The sequence below is a fragment of the Lithobates pipiens genome, unplaced genomic scaffold (genome assembly GCF_037356315.1).
Source record: "Lithobates pipiens isolate NorthernLeopardFrog02 unplaced genomic scaffold, aLitPip1_a1.2 Scaffold_22, whole genome shotgun sequence".
NCBI lineage: Eukaryota > Metazoa > Chordata > Amphibia > Anura > Ranidae > Lithobates > Lithobates pipiens.
The window spans coordinates 45,063,912-45,088,053 of NW_027507784.1; the positions used below are offsets into that span (position 1 = coordinate 45,063,912).

At 43.1% G+C, this 24,142-nt stretch overlaps 1 protein-coding gene across 1 annotated transcript in view; it reads left to right on the forward strand.

Moving 5' to 3' along the window:
• LOC143925672 (uncharacterized) overlaps positions 1-24,142 on the forward strand; it is a 31,390-nt gene that overhangs the window by 2,256 nt on the left and 4,992 nt on the right. The window contains exons 2-3 of the mRNA XM_077450135.1: positions 14,885-15,217; positions 23,419-23,718. Of these exons, the coding sequence (XP_077306261.1) occupies positions 14,885-15,217; positions 23,419-23,718 (633 nt within the window). The remainder of the gene's footprint in view (positions 1-14,884; positions 15,218-23,418; positions 23,719-24,142) is intronic.

Consider the following 24,142-nt stretch of genomic DNA (forward strand, 5'->3'; position numbering starts at 1 on the left):
AGAGCTTTCTTTTGATGGTATTTGATTGCCTCTGCGATTTTTATTTTTTGCGATATAAATGGAAAAAGAGCGAAAATTTGGAAAAAAAATGATATTTTCTTCTTTTTGTTATAAGAAAAATCGAATAAACTAAATTTTAGTCATACATTGAGGGCAAAATTTATTCAGCCACATGTCTTTAGTAAAAAAAATGTCAATAAGCGTATATTTTTTGGTTTGCGCAAAAGTTATAATGTCTACAAACTAGAGTACATTTTCTGGAATTTACACAGCTTTTAATTTATGACTGCCTATCTCATTTCTTGAGGTGCTAAAATGGCAGGGCAGTACAAACCCCCCCCCAAATGACCCCATTTTGTAAAGTAGACACCCCAAGAAAACTGCTGATGGGTATGTTGAGCCCATTGAATATTTATTTTTTTTGTCCTAAGGGATTGAATAATGACAAAAAAAAAAAAAAAATTACAAAAAGTTGTCACTAAATGATATATTGCTCACACATGCCATAGTTATATGTGGAATTGCACCCCAAAATATATTCCGCTACTTCTCCCGAGTATGGGGATACCACATGTGTGGGACTTTTTGGGAGTCTAGTCGCGCACGGCACCCCGAAAACCAATCACCACCTTCAGGATTTCTAAGGGTGCAAATTTTTGATTTCACCCCTCATGACATGTGAAGGACCTAACCCACAGTCACTTCCTCCACCCGTTAACCATAATATCTAACCCTCTCCAAATCCCTTCACAAATGACATGACAAGATTTTGGATTAAATGGCCTTGATGGCCTTTTATTAACAATTACTTTGAGATTAAATAAACAACATTTAAAATAACTCATAACCAACTTTTTGTACTTTTGGGGTCTTTGAGGGGAACCCCACCCCACTGGTCACTGCGACAAACTTCTTTTTACTTTAGGCCTCCAGTCGCAAATCCCCGGACCCGGAGACGGTACTCAACTTTCGCAGTGACCCACCTTTTACCCCTTCCAGGTTAACCCCTTGTTAACCAGAAGGTACCTGTTAACCCCATCCACAGATGGGTACCAACCATGTTATCCCCATACCACAGATGGGTACCAACCATGTTATCCCCATACCACAGATGGGTACCAACCATGTTAACCCCATACCACAGATGGGTACCAACATGTTAAACCCCCATGCCACAGATGGGTACCAACCATGTTAACCCCATACCACAGATGGGTACCAAGCATGTTAACCCTGTACCACAGATGGGTACCGACCATGCTAACCCCATCCCACAGATGGGTACCAACCATGTTAACCCCCATCCCACGGATGGGTACCAACCATGTTATATATGCATATAACATCCATATTCTCCTCCTTCAAAGATCCAACCACTGCCATGGGCTGTCCATACAGCCCCTATTATAATCAATGATACTCGGGAGGGTGGGTGGGAATCTTTTCCTCCGCCGCTCACTACTGACGTCACTCTCCTTCCTGCCTAATAGTTTTCTAGCCCGAGCGCCTCCCCTGCTCCGGCCACTCCCCTTTTCTTAAAGGAGACAAATTATTTTTTCCTTACTAGCATGACTGTGCTGTCCACACCTGTCATGCCGTCCCTACGCTTATCCTTTTCTCTCCTTCTGCTCCGGGACTCTCTCTACCTATCACAGTTTCGAAGGCCATAAAATGCCAAAATAGCACAAAACCCCCCAAAATGACCCCATTTTGGAAAGTAGACACCCCAAGCTATTTACTGAGAGGCATGTTGAGTCCATGGAATATTTTACATTTTGCCACAAGTTGCGGGAATATTACAAACTTTTTTTTTTTTGCACAAAGTTGTCACTAAATGATATATTGCTCACACATGCTATGGGCATATGTGAAATGACACCCCAAAATACATTCTGCTGCTTCTCCTGAGTACAGGGATACCACATGTGTGGGACTTTTTGGGAGCCTAGCCGCGTACGGGACCCCGAAATCCAAGCACCGCCTTCAGGATTTCTAAGGGCATTCATTTTTTTATTTCACTCCTCACTACCTATCACTACCTATCACAGTTTTGACGGCCATAAAATGCCAATATGGCACAAAACCCCCCCAAATGACCCCATTTTGGAAAGTAGACACCCCAAGCTATTTGCCGAGGGTCATCTTAAGACTATTGAAAATTTTTTTTTTTTTGTCCCAAGGGATTGAATAATGACAAAAAAAATAAATAAATTTTTTTTTACAAAAAGTTGTCACTAAATGATATATTGCTCACACATGCCATGGTTATATGTGGAATTGCACCCCAAAATATATTCAGCTACTTCTCCCGAGTATGGGGATACCACATGTGTGGGACTTTTTGGGAGTCTAGTCGCGTACGGCACCCCGAAAACCAATCACCACCTTCAGGATTTCTAAGGGTGCAAATTTTTGATTTCACCCCTCACTACCTATCACAGTTTCGAAGGCCATAAAATGCCAAAATAGCACAAAACCCCCCAAAATGACCCCATTTTGGAAAGTAGACACCCCAAGCTATTTACTGAGAGGCATGTTGAGTCCATGGAATATTTTACATTTTGCCACAAGTTGCGGGAACATTACAAACTTTTTTTTTTTTGCACAAAGTTGTCACTAAATGATATATTGCTCACACATGCTATGGGCATATGTGAAATGACACCCCAAAATACATTCTGCTGCTTCTCCTGAGTACAGGGATACCACATATGTGGGACTTTTTTGGAACCTAGCCGCGTACGGGACCCCGAAATCCAAGCACCGCCTTCAGGATTTCTAAGGGCATTAATTTTTTTATTTCACTCCTCACTACCTATCACTACCTATCACAGTTTTGACGGCCATAAAATGCCAAGATGGCACAAAACCCCCCCAAATGACCACATTTTGGAAAGTAGATACCCCAAGCTATTTGCCGAGGGCCATCTTGAGACTATTGAATATTTTTTTTTTTTTTGTCCCAAGGGATTGAATAATGACAAAAAAAAATAAATAAAATTTTTTTTTACAAAAAGTTGTCACTAAATTATATATTGCTCACACATGCCATGGTTATATGTGGAATTGCACCCAAAAATATATTCAGCTACTTCTCCCGAGTATGGGGATACCACATGTGTGGGACTTTTTGGGAGTCTAGTCGCGTACGGCACCCCGAAAACCAATCACCACCTTCAGGATTTCTAAGGGCATTAATTTTTTTATTTCACTCCTCACTACCTATCACAGTTTTGAAGGCCATAAAATGCCAAGATGGCACAAAACCCCCCCAAATGACCCCATTTTGGAAAGTAGACACCCCAAGCTATTTGCTGAGGGGCATGTTGAGACCACTGAATATTTATTTTTTTGTTCCAAGGGATTGAATAATGACAAAAAAGAAAAAATATTTATTTTTTTACAAAAAGTTGTCACTAAATTATATATTGCTCACACATGCCATGGTTATATGTGGAATTGCACCCCAAAATACATTTTGCTGCTTCTCCTGAGTACGGGAATACCACATGTGTGGGACTTTTTGGGAGCCTAGCTGCGTACGGGGCCCCAAAAACCAATCGCCACCTTCTGGATTTCTAAGGGCGCAAATTTTTTATTTCACTCCTCACTACCTATTACAGTTTCGAAGGCCATAAAATGCCAAAATAGCACAAACCCCCCCAAATTACCCCATTTTGGAAAGTAGACACCCCAAGCTATTTACTGAGAGTCATATTGTCTGAACGAAAAAAAAGAGATTGATCGGTGGGTATGCCCACCATTAGAATACCTCCCTTCATCCACCCACTTCTAATGATGGACATACATGCACCATTTATATATGCCGAAGCATGGGGGCATCCTCCCGCAAAAAATGTATGCCGCGTACATACGTTCAAACTTTTCCATGGGCAAACCCTCCGTCGGAATTTTGACCGTATGTACGCGGCATTAGGAGCAAAATCGCTCCTCCACCCCTTATGCCCTCATGCTTCGGCATATATGCTCTTTTTTAACTGTGGTGGTGAAATCACCTCCTACAGCACTGGAGTCACGGCTTTATGTATCGTGGGAGCAAACGCTGTTGCTGTCAAGATAAATAAATCCGCGCTGCAGTTGAATGGCGTACCTGCTAAGCAAATTATGGTTAACGTTAAAACAAAGTAACATCACAGTAAAACCTTACCATACCATACCTGCAAAGCAAATGCCAAAAAAAACAGTAAAAAATAAAACATTTTTTAACACAACCTGTGCCTAAAATATATATATGCCGAAGCATGGGGGCATCCTCCCGCAAAAAAGTTATGCCGCGTACATACGTTCAAACTTTTCCACGGGCAAGCCCTCCGTCTGAATTTTGACCGTATGTACGCGGCATTAGGAGCAAAATCGCTCCTCCACCCCTTATGCCCTCATGCTTCGGCATATATGCTCTTTTTTAACTGTGGTGGTGAAATCACCTCCTACAGCACTGGAGTCGCGGCTTTATGTATCGTGGGAGCAAACGCTGTTGCTGTCAAGATAAATAAATCCGCGCTGCAGCTGAATGGCGTACCTGCTAAGCAAATTATGGTTAACGTTAAAACAAAGTAACATCCCAGTATAACAGTAAAACCTTACCATACCATACCTGCAAAGCAATTGCCAAAAAAAACTGTAAAAAATAAAAAATTTGAACACAACCTGTGCCTAAAATATATATATATGCCGAAGCATTGGGGCATCCTCCCGCAAAAAAGTTATGCCGCGTACATACGTTCAAACTTTTCCACGGGCAAGCCCTCCATCGGAATTTTGACCGTATGTACGCGGCATTAGGAGCAAAATCGCTCCTCCACCCCTTATGCCCCCATGCTTCGGCATATATGCTCTTTTTTAACTGTGGTGGTGAAATCACCTCCTACAGCACTGGAGTCGTGGCTTTATGTATCGTGGGAGCAAACGCTGTTGCTGTCAAGATAAATAAATCCACGCTGCAGCTAAATGGCGTACCTGAAAACATGAAAAATGGTTAACAATAACATAGTAAACAGTAAAGTATAAAAAATTAGAGAGAAGAGAGAGAGAGAGAGAGAGAGAGAGAGAGAGAGAACAATAAAACGACAACTATTTTTGGTTTTTATATTTTATATTTTTTTTGGTTTTTTTATTTTACTTTTTTTTTTTATACACTTTTTTTTTAACTGTAAACTGTAACGGTTCGGGTCTCTCAAAATGCGATGGCATCTTGGGAGACTCTGTGTTAGTGTGCCTAGCCTGTGAAATGCTGTACCCTACGCTAATACTTCACTAGTGTGTGGTAGCGTTCAAAACACTCACCCTGACAAAGACCAGGATTGCCAGGACAGCGTGGACAATAAGAACGGGTGTCACGCCTAAATCCGCGCTTGCTACAGACACAACATCTTTTTTGGAGGGTTCGTTGGGTAGGGGTACTCAGGAGGACATAAGAATAATGCCTCTCATGCAGCCGGCTTACTGCATTTGGTTGGGAATGGTGAGGTGCAGAACCCTCTGGATACAGAAGCTCTGTGACAACCTCTCTTTGGAAGAAAAGAAAGGTTAAAGTCCCGCCTGAAGTTTTGTATAGCACAAAAGCATTCGGCAAAGCCAATTGAAATAAGTAAGCAGACACTTTTTTGTACCAGCGTCTGGTCTTACGGGAAGTTAGATACGGCGCCAACATCTGGTCATTGAGGTCCACCCCTCCCATATTTTTGTTATATTCGTGGACACAGAGGGGTTTCTCCACAATACCAGTCGCCGTAGAAATTTGGACCGTCGTGTCTGCATGATGGGAGGTAAGAACGAAAACATTCTTATTATCCCTCCACTTCATAGCGAGCAAATTATTACACCGATAGCAGGCTCTCTCCCCCAGCCTAAGACGGGAATCTACAAGCCGCTGGGGAAAGCCCCGGCGATTAGGTCGTACGGTTGCACATGCTCCAATCTGATGATCAAATAAATGACTAAACAGTGGCACGCTGGTGTAATAGTTGTCCACGTACAAGTGGTACCCCTTTCCGAATAAGGGTGACACCAATTTCCACACTATCTTGCCAGCGCTTCCTATGTAATCAGGGCAGTTCTCCGGCTCTACGTAACTATCTTTACCCTCAATAACCATAAAGCTCCATGCATAGCCTGTGGCCCTGTCACAGCACTTATAGAGTTTGACCCCGTATCTGGTACGCTTGTTGGGAATGTACTGTTTGAATGACAAGCGACCAGTAAACTTAATCAGGGACTCATCAACGCAGACAACTTTTTGGGGAGTAAACAAGTCTGCAAAACGTTGGTTGAAGTGGTTTAATTTTGTAGACCTGATCGTATTCAGGGTCTCCACGTGGACGACAAAGTTCATTGTCACTGAAGTGCATGAACCACAAGATCTGCTCGTATCGTTTCCTGGACATGGAGTTAGAGAACACGGGCATGTGGTCAGCCGGATGCGTGGACCAATAAGCCCGCATCCTCGTGAATTTATGTGTGCCCATGTTGAGGGAAAGGCCCAGAAAGGTCTTAAATTCGGAGACCGTAACTGGTTTCCAATCTCTGGCAAGAGACGGCAACTGGGGATTAGCGGCGATGTGTTGACCAGCATATAAATTGGTTTGGTCCACAATAGATCTATAGAGATCTTCCGTGAAATACAGAGAATAAAAATCGAGTGGCGTAAAATCATCTGTATCCACCTGAATACCGGGTTGGGCAGTGAATGGGGGAAGTACTGGTGCTGCAGAAGTGGTGGGCACCCAATCAGGATTGGTGAATTCTGCAGGAAGGGCACTATGGGAACGACGGGCCTGTCTTCGTCTTCTTGGTGGCAGCGGGACACTACTTGTGCTTGCCACCTCACCAGCTTGAACTGCACTTATGGGACTCGCCACGTCACCACGTGATACTGCAGTGCTGGATGTACGTCCAGGGTGTACTAGGCAGCTGGTGCTTGCCAGTTCACCAAAAGGATGAGCGGCGCTAGTACTGGCTCTATACTCCATACGAGGGACTTGCGGTTCCTGCACCTCAACAACATCAGAAGATCGGGGTCGGGTACGCCTGACGTTAGCAGGGACCTCTTCTTCGTCGTCAGAGCTATCTGACATGGAGGCGCTGTCCGCTACAGGTTCGTATTCTGAGCCTGAATCTGACAGATCAGTGTCTTCCTCTTCACTATCTGTCATGCTCAGAAACGTGTAGGCCTCTTCATTAGTGTACCTTCGCTTTGACATTTTGGGCTCTAAATTTAGGGGTACAGTAGTGAGACTCACAGGTAAAAAAGCACCTAGCCTGTCAGCGACTGTATAAAACGCTACAAAAAAAACTGTTAGCGATCGCAGGGATCAGGCCTGACTCTGCAAACGCTGCAGTTATGTGTGTTGTGTTTTGTAAGTGACAGTGATCGATCGATACTGCACTTGGGTGGGCTGGGCTGGGCTGGGCTGGGCAGAGGGGCAAAACGCAGGTGCTAGCAGGTATCTGGATTGATCCTGCTAACAATGCGGTTTTTTAGAACCCTAAATTGCTGGGCACGCTAGTATAGATCTGATCAGATCAGATCAGATATTGATCTGTTCGGATACTATACCACTAAGGGAGGTGTATGCTTTGCGCGTGGGTGTTAGCGGTACTGGCACTAACCTAGCACTGCCTGGGGCGACGCAAACCCTTTCTGACCCTAAAACCAAATTTATATCACCCGCCGGGTGATCAGGGGGTTAAACCTTTATTAGGTAATAAATGGCGGGTGCCCTGATGCTATAAAAAGCGAACTACCAAACCAGCGTCACCCGTAACACTTATACGGTGATCACTGGTGAAAGGGTTAACTAAGGGCAATCAGGGGTTAAAACCTTTATTGGGTATTTATATGGGGGTACCTGACGCTAAATAAAAACCTGACGGGGAACCTAAATAACTAACTGGCTAACCAGCGTCACCAGTGACACTTATGCAGCGATCGCTGGTGAAAGGGTTAACTCTAGGGGCAATCAAGGGGTTAAAACCTTTATTAGGTTATATATCGGGGTACCTAACGCTATAAAAACCTGGCGTTGAACCTAAAAAAAAACTAGCTTCCTAGCGGGACCAGTGACACTATTGCAGCGATCAGAAAAACGATCGCTTAGTGACACTGGTAAAAGGGGGTGAAAGGGTTAACTGGGAGGGCAATCAAGGGGTTAAACCTTTATTAGGGGGGGGGGTAGGGGGCTACCCTGGACCTAAAGGGGCCTAACACTAGCTGCCCTGACACTTTTTACAGTCACAACTGACACTAAATGTAGTGATCAATAAATAAATGAACACTGCATTAGTGACACTGTGACTGGGGCGGGGCGGGGGGCCGATCAGGGGGGTGATCGGGGGGTGACTGGGGTGAAATGTGTGCCTATGTGTACCTATGTGTCAGTGGACTGTTGGTGCACTTACTTGAATGTCTTCACTCCGCGCTGTCCGGTCAAAAAGACCGCCACGAGGAGTGTGACATCACTTCCTCCTCCTGTGTTTACATTTTCACAGGGGAGGAAGTTCATCACTGGCCAGGAGCGATCGAGAGGGGATGGCCAGAAACCAACGGCCATCCCCTCATCACGGATCGCTCCTGGAGGGAAACGGACCGCCGTACCCCCACCCGCTGGAAGGCAGGCACGTAGATCTACGTGATTGTGCCTGCCTGTGCCATTGTGTTGACGCATAATGGCAATACGGCGGTCCTTAAGTGGTTAAAGGAGTTGTAAAGGGAGATTTTTTTTATTTTAACGCATTCTGTGCATTGGAATAAAAAACCTTAGCAGTCTCTCCAGCACCCCGTAATTACTTACCTGAGACCCATCTCTCAACAACGATGTCCACAAGTGTCTTAACCATCTGGGACTCTTCTCCTGATTGGCACACAGCATTTGGAGGCACAGCAACAGTGACATTGGGTCCCACGGCTGTCAATCAAAGTCAGTTGGCCAATCAGAAGAGAGCAGGGAGGGGCCCGGCCAGGGTGGGGCTCCATATCTGAATGGGCACACAGAGCGGTGCCCCCATAGCAAGTCACTTGCTGTAGGGGCACTCGACAGGAGGGAGGGGCCAGGAGCAGCGAAGAGGGATCCGAGAAGAGGAGGATCTGGGTTGCTCTGAGCCAAACCACTGCACAGAGGAGGTAAGTAATATAACATGTTTGTAAAGTCTTGTTTAAAAAAATAAATAAATAAATAACAATCACTTTTATTGTCTCAATCACTGCGCACAAATCCTGCCCCTTGGTTTTGGTCTGAAACTGGCAGCCCAGCAATAATGAGAAGAAGACCAGAGCACCTACACAGGCTTAATCAAACCATAAGGACACCCAGTTTTACATGAAAGCAATTCAATTGCTTTTATTCAGACAGTGAGTGTAAAGTAACAACACAAACCTGAATTGCATTTTTGTTTTTGCAATAGCAAAAGTGACACTAAAATGCTAGATCAACCTTCTGAGTGTCTAAATGCCGTGTGGCCTCTAAGGGAAGTGTGAGCATAGACATGTATCTATACAGGGCCGTCCTTAAGGCAGGGAAAAAGGGGAAGTTGCCCTGGGCCCTGTCATTGTTGTGGGGCCCAAAACAGCTGCCTCATACTTGCCAGCTATCCCATTTTAAATTCCCTTGTCCTTTGAAGTTTTATTCCTGTGCTGTGTCCTTATATCTGTGTGAAGTGCAGCTACTAATGCTGCCCAGCTCTGCCCTATTGTTGGGTAAAGATGACTCACCTGCAGACCCTGTGTTTACATATAAATAACCAGCATTCATATGTAAATAGCGGCAACAATACTAAGTAAATAGCTGCGGCTGGCGGCATTGATATGTAAATAAAGGTGGCATTTCTATATATATCATGCTCCTTTGCTGTGAGGAGGTGATGTGCTGTAACCTCTAGAAACTAATCAGTGAGCCATAATGTGTGCTGTAACCTCTAGCAACCAGTTAGTAAGCAGTAATGCTACGCTGTAACTGCTGGTAACCAATCGCAATTGCTGCCTGATCTGATACAGAAAACTGATTTTAGGTCTAGCTGCTATTTATAGTATGTCTCAGAGTAGGTGGAAAGGGAAATTGCATGGGGGGGGGGGGGCAAGAAAAATTTTGCCCAGGGCCCAATCTATGTTAAAGACGGCCCTGTATCTATAACGTTCCCAATTCCCGTTTCTCTCCTTAGCAGGGGAAACAACAGAAATCAATGAGCCAGAGTGGTCAGGTACAGGGCCGGTGCTACCACTAGGCAAACTAGGCAACCGCCTAGGGCGCACTGCTGCCTAGGGGCACCCGTCACTGGTTTCCGTCCATGTCTGCATGGTCTGCAGGCTGTAGCATGTAACTATCTCATTCTCCGGAAGCTGCTCCGTCAGGCTGGTAGTGTAATTAGAGGCGCAGTGCAACACTTGAGGTAGCGCTAGAGGAAGCAGTGCCGATGCTTCCTGTATAGCGCCACCTCCTGTCACATGGGCAGGGCAAAGGGGGTGGAGTCAGGGGTGGGGCCAATGGGGTGGCTAAATGTGATTTTGCCCAGGGTGTCAAAAAGCTTTGCACCTGCCTTGGTCAGGTATGACCACCAGTATTTGTATCGGTTTGCTCAGTACTTTCTATCAGATCTGGTGTAGAAAATGTGACCAGAATGTGATCTGTAAAAAGCTGGTCTGTGTGTAATGGGCTTTGGGCGTTTAGTATTTTAACTTTTAAGTTTTACTTTAAAGTTTTCATTGGCAATGTCCATGCAACAAGCAATTAGGTAAAATGTAAAAAAAAAAGTCCTTGTTTTGAAACAAACAAGTAGTATTAACAATACAAATACGGAAGAAGCATGCCTATTAACACAGCAGTTTTTAATTTTTTGAGCCTGCAAAACTTCCTTTTTTACCTATTGATCCTGCCAGTAGAAGCCATTATTTTTCCACTTCCTGTATGAGGCTTAGCTGTCCAGCAAAAAAGGTTGGGACAAACCATAAAATACTGCTAGCTCCGAGTTTGGAACTAAAACCTGTGGAACTTTCTGGACTAAGCTCACACAACCCTTATGGAAATTATTTGAAGACCATATCTAGGCTACAAATAAGAGACAGTGGTCTGGTAATGGTAAGCAGAAAATACTACAACTATGCGAAGATTTCCATTTTGTTTACATTAAAGCAACCCTGTTTGTCCCTTAAAGCAATCAAAACAGCATTTCCCTGCAATAGAAGATTTATTATACTCACTCACCCAACACCCCATGTTTCCTACCTCTATCCCAGCTCTTCGGCTTCTGTCAAATTCTATTTCTTCAGCCTTTGACACTTCTGGCGTCAAAGGCTGTGGCAGGGGACACAGGGGATACCCGTGCCCCCTGCCATCATTCTCTGACCCTGATGTCACTGCTGTGTGCTGTAGTGATGTAGGGTAGGATGATGGAATCAAAGTGGTGGGGCACACAGGCATCCAGCAATTCCAGATGTATTAAATGCTGAAGAGACCTACCGAAGCTGAAGAGCATGGACAGAGGGTAGGTAGGAGACTTGGGCATCTGGGGAGAAGATACCTCTTCTATTGCAGGGAACTCTATTTGGGATGTTGTAAAGTACCAACAGGGCTGTTTTAATCTATAATCTGTATAATCACAATCTGAAAAAAAATCTTCACGTTGTGGGTGCGTTCTTTTTTTTTATAATCAAAAAGGTTTTTATTTATTAAGACAGTACCAACTACAAAGAAGTACAAAAGAAAGAACAAGTACAAAAGCTTTTTCCCATTCCATTATACCAGTAAACAAAGCTAAATACAACTGGCATTCCATGCAAATTTGGTACATTTTTAAACTGCATCTCTGTTCTGTAAAGCTTCCCATGTCATCTCCACTTGAACCTTCCCAATCCTCCCTTCCAAATGTATGGGGTTTGAGTAGTGGGTTTGTGTGACCCATAGGAAGCTATACAGCTCACCCACATCTCTCCTATGTTCCCTAGGAGCTCCCTATCTATACTCAGGACGTGGGGCATTGCAGTATCCTCATCGGAATGAGCTCCCTTGGGTATAACCCAGGGACATTAAGCCATGGAGACCAGAGTTTCTCATATTTATTAATTCAACCCCTATGCTGGTATATGTTCCTTTCCAAGGGGAGCGTGTTCACCATATGAGTCACCCACGTTTTAACCGATGGAGGGGTTATAGATTTCCAACTTAAAAGAATGACCTTCCTGGCCTGAAATAGGACCCTGGAAAGAGCCACTTTGGTCATTTTCTCAGGTATCACCTCTTCGAGGATTCCACGTAAACAAGGAATAAGATTCAAGGGAACATTAACTTGGAAGACTCTATTAAGTGTAGAGATAATCTCACTCCAATAGTGATGTAACTGGACAGCACCAGATGAGATGGATAAGGTCCCAGATGCTTGCCTATATTTACAACAGAGTGGCTCAGAGATTCTATCCATTCTGTGAAGCTTCGCTCGGGTTTAATCTGGGTAAAATGTACAGTGGCAATACTTTTCCATTCTGTTAAAAGCACGTGGTACCTCTGAGATATGAAATCTTTTGTTTTGGTCGCAGACTGAAGTAGGTGAAAAACAGGGTTGGGTGAAAGTGACCAATATGTCACATTACAATTGTAAGTAATAATAAAACACGTGGGATGGTAGGGCAAATTTCCATTGGAGATCCAGAAAAGACATCAACCTTCTGTGTTGGAACACCTGGGAGAAAAGTGTTACCCCCCCAGGCATGTCTACTGGGTCCCTTCTGGATTTTAGCGAGTTCAGCATATGTATTATTTCCCCAAATTGAACTATATACAGTATAACCCATCGCTCACTTCAGTTACTTCACTTTATTACAGATTTTCTGGATTAGTGGATAGGTAGGCTTTTGCTTATTGGGTTTCTGAAGTAAATGAGCCTCCATTACCTCGGGGATGGAATTTGCACTAGTGGCAATAAGTTGGAGGCAAGTAGAGGAGCCTTCGGGGGCAGGGGACATAGAACCTCTGAAGGGTAGAGTCCTGGGGAAAAAAAGTGTTGGAACTCCCACCCAAGATCCACTCCCCCACCAAAAAAAATAAATGATACGCTCATATGCACGAACGCTTCAAAAGTGGTATTTTTCGTATAGTGCATATGAAGCTTAACTGTTAGTACATAAAAAAAAAATACTCAATAAATATAAATACGGTAATTCTCTGAATAATCAGCATTCATTCAATTGTGCTTCCATGCAAATATGAACATCATGTTCTGATCTTTATTGGGGAATGTTATTTTGTATACAGAGTGTTTATGTGGTGAATTTACACTTTTTATTGAACAGAGTTTGGATAACACAGGGTTAAATCGAAAGTTCATAAATGAACTGCACATTATCTGGACAGAATGCTTGGGGAGATAGTGATGTGTTCCTGCTTAGGAGATGTATGTTAGCTTGGGGGGGCTGCAAACTCTGCAGGGGCTCCAACACACACTCGCTGCTATTCCAACCCTTCACATATTTCCACATAAACTTCCCTCCTGGCATTAAACTTTGCCAGGTATTGTGCTCAGCTTACCACCCCAAACTGATGTTCCTCCCTCAGCTCACCTCTCTCCCTGCATGTCCTGTGAGCAGAATAGCTGATCTACCCGTCAGCTAGACCTAGACCTGATCTACCCATCAGCTAGCTGTGATTGACAGGTAGATCGAAGCGGAAGCTGTCATGGGGCCCCCTACTGGCAATGCCTTAATGGTCAGGTGTGCGGCACTTACTATTGTGAGCTGTGTTGGCAGCTGCTGGTGTAGCACACAGCTCACATACTTCAAAGTCTTGCATGACGCGGCTGCTAACGGGAACTGAGTTCCTGTTGTAGAAAAAGTACAGGAACTCCGTTCCCATGCGTTCCCGCAGGACTTGAGCCCTGATTGGAGTTGACTATATATAGGCTATATAGGAAACCCAAGGGTTTGGGAGGGAAAGACCTCCACCTTCTTTAGGGAGTTGTAACTGTTCCAGTTTAATTCTGGGGGGGGGGGCACCCAAAAGCAACAGCCTACACAGGGAAATGGCCATCCAAAAGATTATCAGGGGGATTGCAACAGGGGAATTATAAAGAACATATAAAAGTTGGGACATAAGTATAATTTTAGATTAATTTTCCCCGCCAGGGACATTTTGAGGGTGGGTGCTTTCTAAGCCCCATGCTGTGTAACCTTCTCTTTTTATGCATGTAGACTGTGTTATAAAGAAAGCCTGTGTTTTACCCCTTGCAGCACAACAGGTCCTTGTGAAAACATAGAAGAATTACACATGTGAATGCTGTTATACTTTCCAAAAGATTTGTACTTCTAGCTTTCCAGTCCTCAGGTTTACACAGTCCTGGCACACAGCAAAGCCAGGTGGATGGCACTTTCCCTGTTGCAATTATACATGTCAGAAGGGAATACAAGGGGGATAGTGGTATCCTTTCTCCACCCCAACCTGCTAATGGAAATCGAAGGTGCAGTAGGAGAATGATATAGGTTATCCCTCTGCTCAATCTGCTCCCTTCCTTTAATAGCATGCTGCTTCTCAGCAAATTTTCATGCAGCACACTTGACTGGATCCCACACCTGCCCCTCCCTCTATCAGTCTGAGCTCTGCTGTACAGGGGCTGCTACCAAGAGCAGATTTTTGGATCAGAGACAATGGTCACCGGGACCGATAGTAAAGTGAATCTCCCCAACATGGACACAGACTTTAATAAAAATCACATTACATCCAAAACTAGACAAAAGGTATTTCTTTACATACACTAAAATGTATGTACTTTATATGTTATGTTCCCCTGCCCAACAGCACATGCTCTGTTTCCTTTACCCCAATGTGTTTTTTGAGTATAAATTGAGTATAAAGTTTACATAATCTTACATGTTGATTTATCTCAATAGATGCAGCTTTGGATGTCCTCGCTCCTTCCCCACAAAGGGCCTTTGTCACCAACAACACCGTTCTCAACTGCACTTTCTCGGTGGATAAACAGCCACTCGATTTTAGCTTGCTTGCCATATCATGGAGCTTCCAGGAAAAAGTCCTCCTGCGATATGACAGTAAAGGCTTCTCTACCCAAGATCCCAGAATGTCCTTCCATGTGGAATCGCTGGGGGACGGATGCGCCTCACTATACATATCCAACGTGACCATTCTTGATAGGGGCACCTATGTATGTACCGTTATCTACAGCACTGAAAGCAAGGAGAAGAAGATTTTATTCAAAGTGTTAGGTAAGGGCAAATAATCAATGTCAGGTTAAACATTTCTTTCATGTTTAGCTTTTGGGGAAACGCAATGCAATAACAATGTAATAACTTCTGTATACGGTAATTGCCAAAAGAATGAAGTCAATTTGATTTGTAAGTTGACAACATTTGGTTTGGGGTGTCTACTTTCCAAAAAGGGTTAATTTTTGTCAGTCAGCATTGAAACCTGAAAAATAGCCTGTAAAGAAGAAGGTGTAATATGCTGGTATTGAGGTGGTTAAGGAATATACATCTGAGAGTCTTTTATATTGACCTATAACTTAACCCACATACTGTACATCTCAAACTCTCAACTTCCATTTATATTCCATAACTCCTACTGTAACGGAGTTACCTTCATAAAAAGTGAATGCATTAATGTAGAAGAAGATACCACTCAGTTAGACACCAAATTCCCTAATTTAGCATTGTGACTACTAAAGATTATCTAAAACCACGTTAAAAGTGAGAATTAAAACAGCAGATGCTGTGAACCTTCTGTTTAAACATGTGGTGATGGCTACTGTGTGCATGTAAAGGGTTAACTGCTTAGTTGACCTATCCCAGAGATGATCACTTAGTTTGATGGCACTTAGATTATTGTCCCCCAAATTGGAAAATCTCCCTGCAGGGTAACGCTGAGATTGTGTAATCTTCAAGTGTAGCACCATACTAGTGTCGAGGAGCCTGCTCGGTGAATTTTGTTGGATCCTCTGTAGTTAGAGGAGCAGGGGTTGATTATTCAGGGCTGCTCAGTATCTCACAGGTTGCTGCTTTGATTGCTCCCCCCTGTCGTCTAAAGTATTCTAGAGTCATAGTGGAAGATAGCATAGAGTGGGCAGACTAAATATATATATTTTTTAAACTCTTTATTACAAATTATTTTCTTACAATTAAATTTACATGATTTTTACATTTTGTTTTCTTTGAGGTATTAACATATTTTCCTATTTTCATATCCATTCACTCTTACATCTCATTCTTCCCATTCATCCGTCTTATAGTCACTATTTCCTTTCTTCTTTTATTCACTTTATGCTATATATTCAGGTCTTCCTGCATCCGTTGTTAGATATGATCTATTCCACTTTGCCCAGATCTTTTCATATTGCTGCACATTTCCCCTATGTTCATACATTTATTCTTTCCTGTTGTACAACTTGGCTTACTGCCCTCACCCATTGACTTATTGTCGGTGGCTTTGGCTGGATCAATTTTTCCCCTATCTGTTTTCATGCCAGCAATAATACTAATAATAATAATAAAAATATCCTAGTGTATCTCTTCTCCATTCAGAACTCCCAGTAAGCATAGTTCCACTGTGGCCTTAATAGTTTTATTTAAGACTTTTCCTACTTTCCTGACCACCTGTTGCCAATACTTCCCTACGCCCCCACACTGCTACGTCAAGTGAAGGAAGTCTCCCCCCTGCTGCCCACATCTTGTGCAGTTTGGGACTGGCATCCACCCCATCCTATACAATCTAATCGGGGCCAGGTATGTCTGATGTATTATATTTAATTGTATTATCTTGATGTTCATTGCTGGGGATACCTTCAGGTGGGAGGAACATATTTCATCCCACTCCTGGTCACTCATATCTGGAATAACTACCTGCCACTTATCTCTTACTCCCATCGGTTCTCCACTTATTTTACTCTGTAGTAGGTGTGAATATATTTTGGATATCAGTCCCTTTGGTCCCTGCAATCTTAAAATGGAAGTAAACTCCCCTATCCTTTTCAGCCAAGGAAGCTGCCATCTTTGCCTCTGTTTAATCTTCAACTGCTATGGTGCTACACATGTGATTCGTTATGACACCAGCCATTGGATGGTTTGATAGTTTGGCTGAGAGCACAGCCAATGTGCAGTTAGCATTCCCGGCATGCCTTTTTTTTTTAAACTGTTTAAATCCATGGGTTTACTTCCACTTTAAGATGCCTATAAGAGGATATTTGGATATTTTTAATTCCTTTCTTCCAAATTTTACCTGTAATACATGTCTGAACTGTAAATACCTATAAAACTGTTCACTTTGGAGGTCATATTGTTTACACATGTTCTCATATGGCACTATTATATTATTATTATACATCTGACCAATAGTTATTTTTTTTCTGTTTCCAGAATTTGCTATCTTTGAACCCCCTTCTAATTCCCCTAATGTTGGGTTGTTCCATAGGGCAGTTTCTGGTGGGATATCTTTGAATCCCGTCAGTTTTTTTGCCCTCTTTCCAAACTGATCTGGCCAGTTTTAGAAGGGGGATTTTTTACTCCGACCATTCTTAAATCTGTCATTTCTAATCCTAACAAGTAGGTCTCCTACCTGCATTTTATTTAGCAAATATTCCTCCACCCTCGTTCCTGCATTACCCATGTTCCAATGTTTTAATTGCCCTGCCTGCCAGATAATATAAATATGAATCTGGTATTGCCAACCCTGCTGCAGTTTTAAGTCTTTGTAACATTGTGAGTTTTAATTTGCATCACCCATATGCCCAGATAAACCTGGTCAGTTGGAAATTTAATTTTTGAAATATATATTTTGGTATCCTTACCACAGAATGCACCATCACATATAGGCACTTCAGCAATATCATGGATTTAATCAGCTGTATTCTCCCTGCCATTGATAACCGTAATTCTTTCCATATTCCCAGTTTATTCTTCACATATTCTACCAATGGGTCTATATTTTCTTTAAGAGCTTCCTCTGGATCCAAAGTGATATTTATTCCTAAATATTTAAATGTTTCAACTATTTTTAATGGGTTTTGAGGTTCCCCTTCCTTTCCTGGCCTCAACAGCATCAATCTGCCAGTTTATTTTAAGCCCAGAGAATATCCCAAATGTTTCTATTATTTTCATTGCCTCCCCCAGTGAAGTATGTACATCTTCCATATATAGTATGATATCATCTGAATATAAGCATATATGTTCAATCTTTTCCCTCACTCTAATCCCTTTATACATTTTGGATTGTCTAAATTTGTTGGCCAATACTTCTATTGCCAGAGAGAATAATTGGGGAGACAGCAGGCACCCCTATCTTGTTCCCCTCTATAGTTTTATTGTGGGGTTTAACATTCCATTTATTAATAGGTTGGCGCATGGTTGCTTATACATTATTCCCACCCATTTTCTAAATCCTTCCCTGAATCTAAATACCGCCTGAAGAAACTCTCATTCTATATAGTCAAATGCCTTGGCCGTATACAACAAAGCCAAGGCACTTGATTCCGGGAAATACTCCCCCAGCTGTACCATAAACTGAGTTCTCATGATATTATTTGTGGTGGACTTCCCCGGCATAAATCCTGTTTGGTTTTCTGATATAATAGATAGAATTACCTCATTAAGCCTTTTTGTCAGTATTTTTGCCAGTATATTATAATCAATGTTTAATAATGATATAGGTCTGTACGAAGCACACTCAGTTCTATCTTTGTCTGGTTTTGGTATCAGTATAACTGTTGCTTCATACATAGAGGGAGGCATTTCTCCCTGGAGGAATGTCTCTCTATACATCTTGGTTAGTGTCGGGTCCATAATATCCACATATCGCTGGTACATTTCCAATGTTATGCCATCCGGTCCAGGCGACTTACCCTTTCCCATAGAGTCAATGGCTTCTTTTACTTCCTCTATTTAAGGGATATGCAATTAGCGGACCTCCAGCTGTTGCAGAACTACAAGTCCCATGAGGCATAGCAAGACTCTGACAGCCGCAAGCATGACACCCAGAGGCAGAGGCATGATGGGACTTGTAGTTTTGCAACAGCTGGAGGTCCGCTAATTGCAGATCCCTGATCTATTTCAATATCTTTCTCCATCTCCACTTTTTGTTCTTATGTTAACTTCAGGAATTCTAAATCTTCTAAATATTTCTCTATTTCCTCTCTTGTACGTGTCAATGTTGATGTATACATTTTATCACAATATCTATGGAAATATATGTGTAGATACATTTCAAATTTTCAACTTTTGAATAAATTTATATAAAAATACTACTCTTTATACTTTTGAGTCTATTTGGTGCATTTAAAGTCCCAAAGTCCCCATTCATCCTCTTCTAAAATCTATGGAAAGTTTCCAGAATATCCTCCACTATGTCAGCCATCTCCCCTTTCTCATTTCTCACCTCTGCAATAGCTAATGTTGACATTTGTTGTTTTATCAGATAATTTACTATCTTATTGGCTTGGTATGCTTGCTCAAAGTTTTTTTTTATTCTAACTGGAACCTCTTACATTTAGCCTTAACTATCAGTTGATTTTTATATTGACGCGATTTTCCTGCCCATCTTATTTGGTTTATATTTGAGGGGTTTTCAATAAACTCTGCTTCCGCCTGCCTACATAACTCCCCCAGTTCCTCTTCTTCTTGTCTATTTGTACATTTGATATATGATATTGTGGATCTTGTTATCCCTCTTAAATATGCCTTAAACGTGTCCCAGGTTATACCATCCATTGTTCTATCCCCACAGGCTTTCAGAAATACTACCATTTGCTCAGGTATTCAGTCATTTGGTCCAATCTGGGTTAACCAATAGGGTTGTATTCTATATCCCTGCCGTCTTCCTCCAGGGAAATTCAATTCAAATACCAGCCTAGAGTGGTCAGACACCGCCCTCAGCGTATATGTGTCTGATTGCACCATTGGGAGTATTTTTTCATTCCTCAGGGCCAGGTCTATTCTAGACATGCATTCTCTACCTAGTGCAGTAGACTCAGGCTTCCGGGTTCCTAATCCTCCATAGATCCACCCATCCTACCTCATTTAGAAAATTTTCCAGACCTTTCTCCTTTGAGTTTTTTTGTTTTTTTTCCAAAATCTATCCATCTTTGGGTTTAATCACATGTTAAAATCTCCCATACATATAATATGTGCATCTGGGTATTCTGACATAAATAACATTGCTTCCTTCAGTACTCCCATTGTAGCCAGTGGGGGGTTATATATCCCCATTATAACAACTGGCAGTAAGTGCAGGGCAAAGACAAAAACATATCGCCCATCTGGGTCCCTCTTTGTCCTGATGCACTCCCACGCCACCACAAGATGCACCATTAGGAAGACCCCTCTTGAAAAAGTTGTATGCCATGAATGATATGACCATTGTATCCAGGGCTTTCTTAAGTAATCCAGTCTTTCTTTAACCATATGCATTCCTTGGATACAGATTATTTTAGCCTGTAGTTTTCTGACCTGTGCACGTTTTAATTGCATGCCCATACCTTTCACATTCAATGACAAAAAGGTACAATGGTTAGCCATGTTTACCCATTCTTATCCATTCTTTAACCAGGAAGCCTTATTTTCTATATCTCCTTTTTTTCCTTAGTGGCCATACTCTCGTTTCCCCTCCACTCATCCATTCACCCTTCTTGCACATCAACAATTTTAGGGCATTACCAACATATTACATCTGCTCTTATATTGTTTCAGCCTTTCTACTCCTCGATCCTCCCCCTGGACCTCTCAGGAGAGGAATAACAGAAGGATGCAAACAATCTTCACTCCAAAAAAAGGGGAAGAGAAATAAAGAAAGGGGAACAAAAAGAAAAGAAGAACAGAGAGGAAAAAAAAAACAACAACCCCCCCACCCCCTCCCCTCTACTGTGTTTACCTGTGCTTAATTTTATATATCAGTTTAACATCAAAGTGCTATCTCCAAACAACTCCCAATGGGGACACATCAAACACCCCTACAAGCAAATAAATAAAACACCCCCTCCTCCCTTTCTCCCCCGTTCCCCCGCATATCCCCCGCCTTGAACATTGGACTGGGGGCATAGGGGGGAATCCCCCTCCAAAAAAAAGGAAGGAAGGAGAAAAAAATAAATGTTTTTTCCTCTCCTTCTCCCCCCCCCCCCTTTTCCTCCTATATTTCTCCCTTCTTTCTCTCTTATTTTCCAGTACATTGTTCCGATAACGTCTTTATCCTAGGATATCTCACAGCTCCTTATTTCCCATTATTAGATGCAGGTTTAACTGTCCAAAACCATCCTCTGGCTTGCTCCGGTGTGTTAAAATAGATAGTCTTTCCTCCTTCATGGATATGCCATAGAATCAGGGGCGTAACTATAGGGGGTGCAGCAGTCGTGACCGCAACTGGGCCCTATGCTGCAGGGGGCCCATGCAGCCCCCTCTAGATATGGCTGGCAGCAGCATAGGCAGCTAGGGGTACCAGTGCACCATGCACACGGATGGCTGGAGGTGGAGGGTGACTAGCAGAGCTCCATGCTCGACTATCGCACTGGCTGCTCTTTAGTTGTGCATCCCCCCGGCCGGCTCCTCAAAGTACCCCTCTCCTGCTCCATGCATTGCCGCTCAGTCCGATGTCTGTTCTCCCCAGCCAGTGGTGGAACTACAGGGCTCACAAAGGTCATACCTGTGACCACGCCCTGGAGTTCCACTGCCGGACTCGGAGGGAAGGGCCCTGGCTGGGGTTCAGGGGGGCCCTTTATGGTTTCTTGCATCGGGGCCCTGAAGGTTTTAGTTACGCCACTGCATAGAATACTCTATTCCTGCTTCTCTCAATTTTATTTTTATGTCATAAAACGTTGCTCGCTGCTTTTGTAATTCTAGAGAGAAGTCTGGGAATATTGACACTTTAGTGTTCTCATAGTGAATCTTTCCCTTTTGTCTTGCTTTCTGCAGAACCGTATCTTTGTCTCTGCAATTCAAAAGTTGCGCCAACAACGGTCTAGGGGGGAAACCCAGGTTTTGGTAGTACTGCAGGAACCCTATGTGCCTGTTCAACAGAAAATGCTGTTGATACTTCCATCTGGAAATGTATTTCTCAATAAAATCCCCTTATTTAAACCCCTCCACTTTCTCCAGTAGACCTATTCTTAAATTATTGCGGCGCATGTGATTGTCAAAATCGTCTGTTTTCTGCTTTTCTACTGTTGATATCCTTCTGGGCATATGGGTTACCCTGTTTTCAACATCTACCATCCTGTCTCTGATACTTTGCATGTCCTGCCTGATTAGTCCTATATCCATTTTTATCTCATCCATTTTACCTGTCAGGCCCGTGCTGTTTGCGTGGATGGCTGCCATTAGTTGCGTGTTCATCTGCTCCAGTGTCCGTTTAGATGACTTTTCCGGCTTTTCAAGCTGAGGTTGAGGCATGCTGGGCTTCTGAGTGTCAAGCGCTGATAATCCGCCACTCCTTGCCTGCGGCGGGCTCCGCACACCATCCGCTTTGTCCGTCCTTGCATACTCTCTAAGGTGGTCTGCTGCCGATTGTTTGCTACTCATCTCGCCGCTGGGCTCACTTGTTTTTCGGCTTGCGGGTTGCGGTAGAAATTGTTAATCAGGATACTGTCAGAGGCTGAACTTGGAAGCTCCCGCTAATCACATCCAACCGTGTCAGTGGAAGTCACGCCCTGGTCAAACTGGCAGACTAAATATTTATGGGACTCCAGCCAATCCATGGGGAGATGTGCCCAGTACGTGGTGAAAGAGCCCATAAATAGTCTGAGGACTGAGCAGCAGAGTGCAGAGTTCCTGGGTCCAATCATATTGCAGGAGACCTCTGAGCAGGGGCAGATTTCTAGAAAGAGCCATCAGGAAGACACAGAGGTCCCAGCTGGTCTTAGCTGGGGGCCCATTAACAAGCTTGAGTCCTGGAATCAAGTTGGATCTGGAAAAGCTCATTGGAGAAAGTTGGTGGGAAAAAGTCCATCTGTCCTATAGTGGTGGGAGTCTACATCTTCCTTGCTAGGAAGAGCATGGTGGATAGCAGCAGGAGGAAACTGATGATGTGGCCATGTGAGGAAATGACCCCAGATTTGAACAGTTAGTGGCTGTGTGTAACTTTTAATCTCTGTTAGGAGTACTAGTCACTGTCAACTTAGAGATGCTGTGGGATATTTGTTTTTGTACAGTACAGCCAGAAAGTTAAGGAGTCATCAAGTTGATTAGTTCTGCAGTTTTTTTGGAGTATCCCATGCTCCTTCTCCCTATCCAAGTTCCACATTCCTAATACAAAACCTAAAAATAAATCCGTAAACTCTTTTTGGAGCCAGTGGAAGAATGAAGAAAATGCTGTGTGCCTGGCTACGAGCGCTCTAAGTGCAGAAATAGAGCGAAATTCCCAAGCAGCTCTTTCAGGGTGTGCTGCAAAAGTATATACATTCCACTTCATATACTGTTATTTGTGTTCCCTTCAGCCAGACCTCGAATATACACACTTATCACAAAGGACCATAGAAATACAGAGAGCATCCTAACATGTAAGGCCACTGAATTCTTTCCTCCGGATATCTGGATAACATGGTACAGAAATGCAGAAGTCCTGAGAAATGAGTTAATGGGAAAACCACAAATGTATAAAGATGGAACATACCAAATGGACAGCTCTATCACAATCACATCAACCAATGAAGACCAGAAACAGATCTTCTCCTGTAGAGTCCAACACGATTCTCTACAAGAACCTCTGCAGATGAACTTCCAGCTCATCAATGAAGGTATGAATACTCATCCACTCTTCATGTCAAACATTTTTAAATCTAAGTTCAGTGCCCTAAACTGTGTAATAGAAAAGTGAATGGGCACATGAGCAGGATGAGTTGGTAGAGAGAGAAGGGGAAGGGATGTGGTGGCAGGAAATTCTAAGAGAGGTCCAAATGAGGAGTTTTATTATGGGACTGTTAGGCTCCTTTTACATGGGGCAGATCTGCAAGCAGATTCCCTGCTGATCTGAGCCAAGTGGGACGGATATCACATCCGTGTCCATTCAGTAGGCTTCTGCTGATCTAGTCCACCAAAATGGAAAATTATGTATTCATTTCCCTTTTTTTTTCTTAGCGGACCTGGATGGACTCAGAGATAGGCGGGTGTAAACAGGCACAAGCAAGTTTACACCTGCCTGTCCATAGGGCTCCATGTACC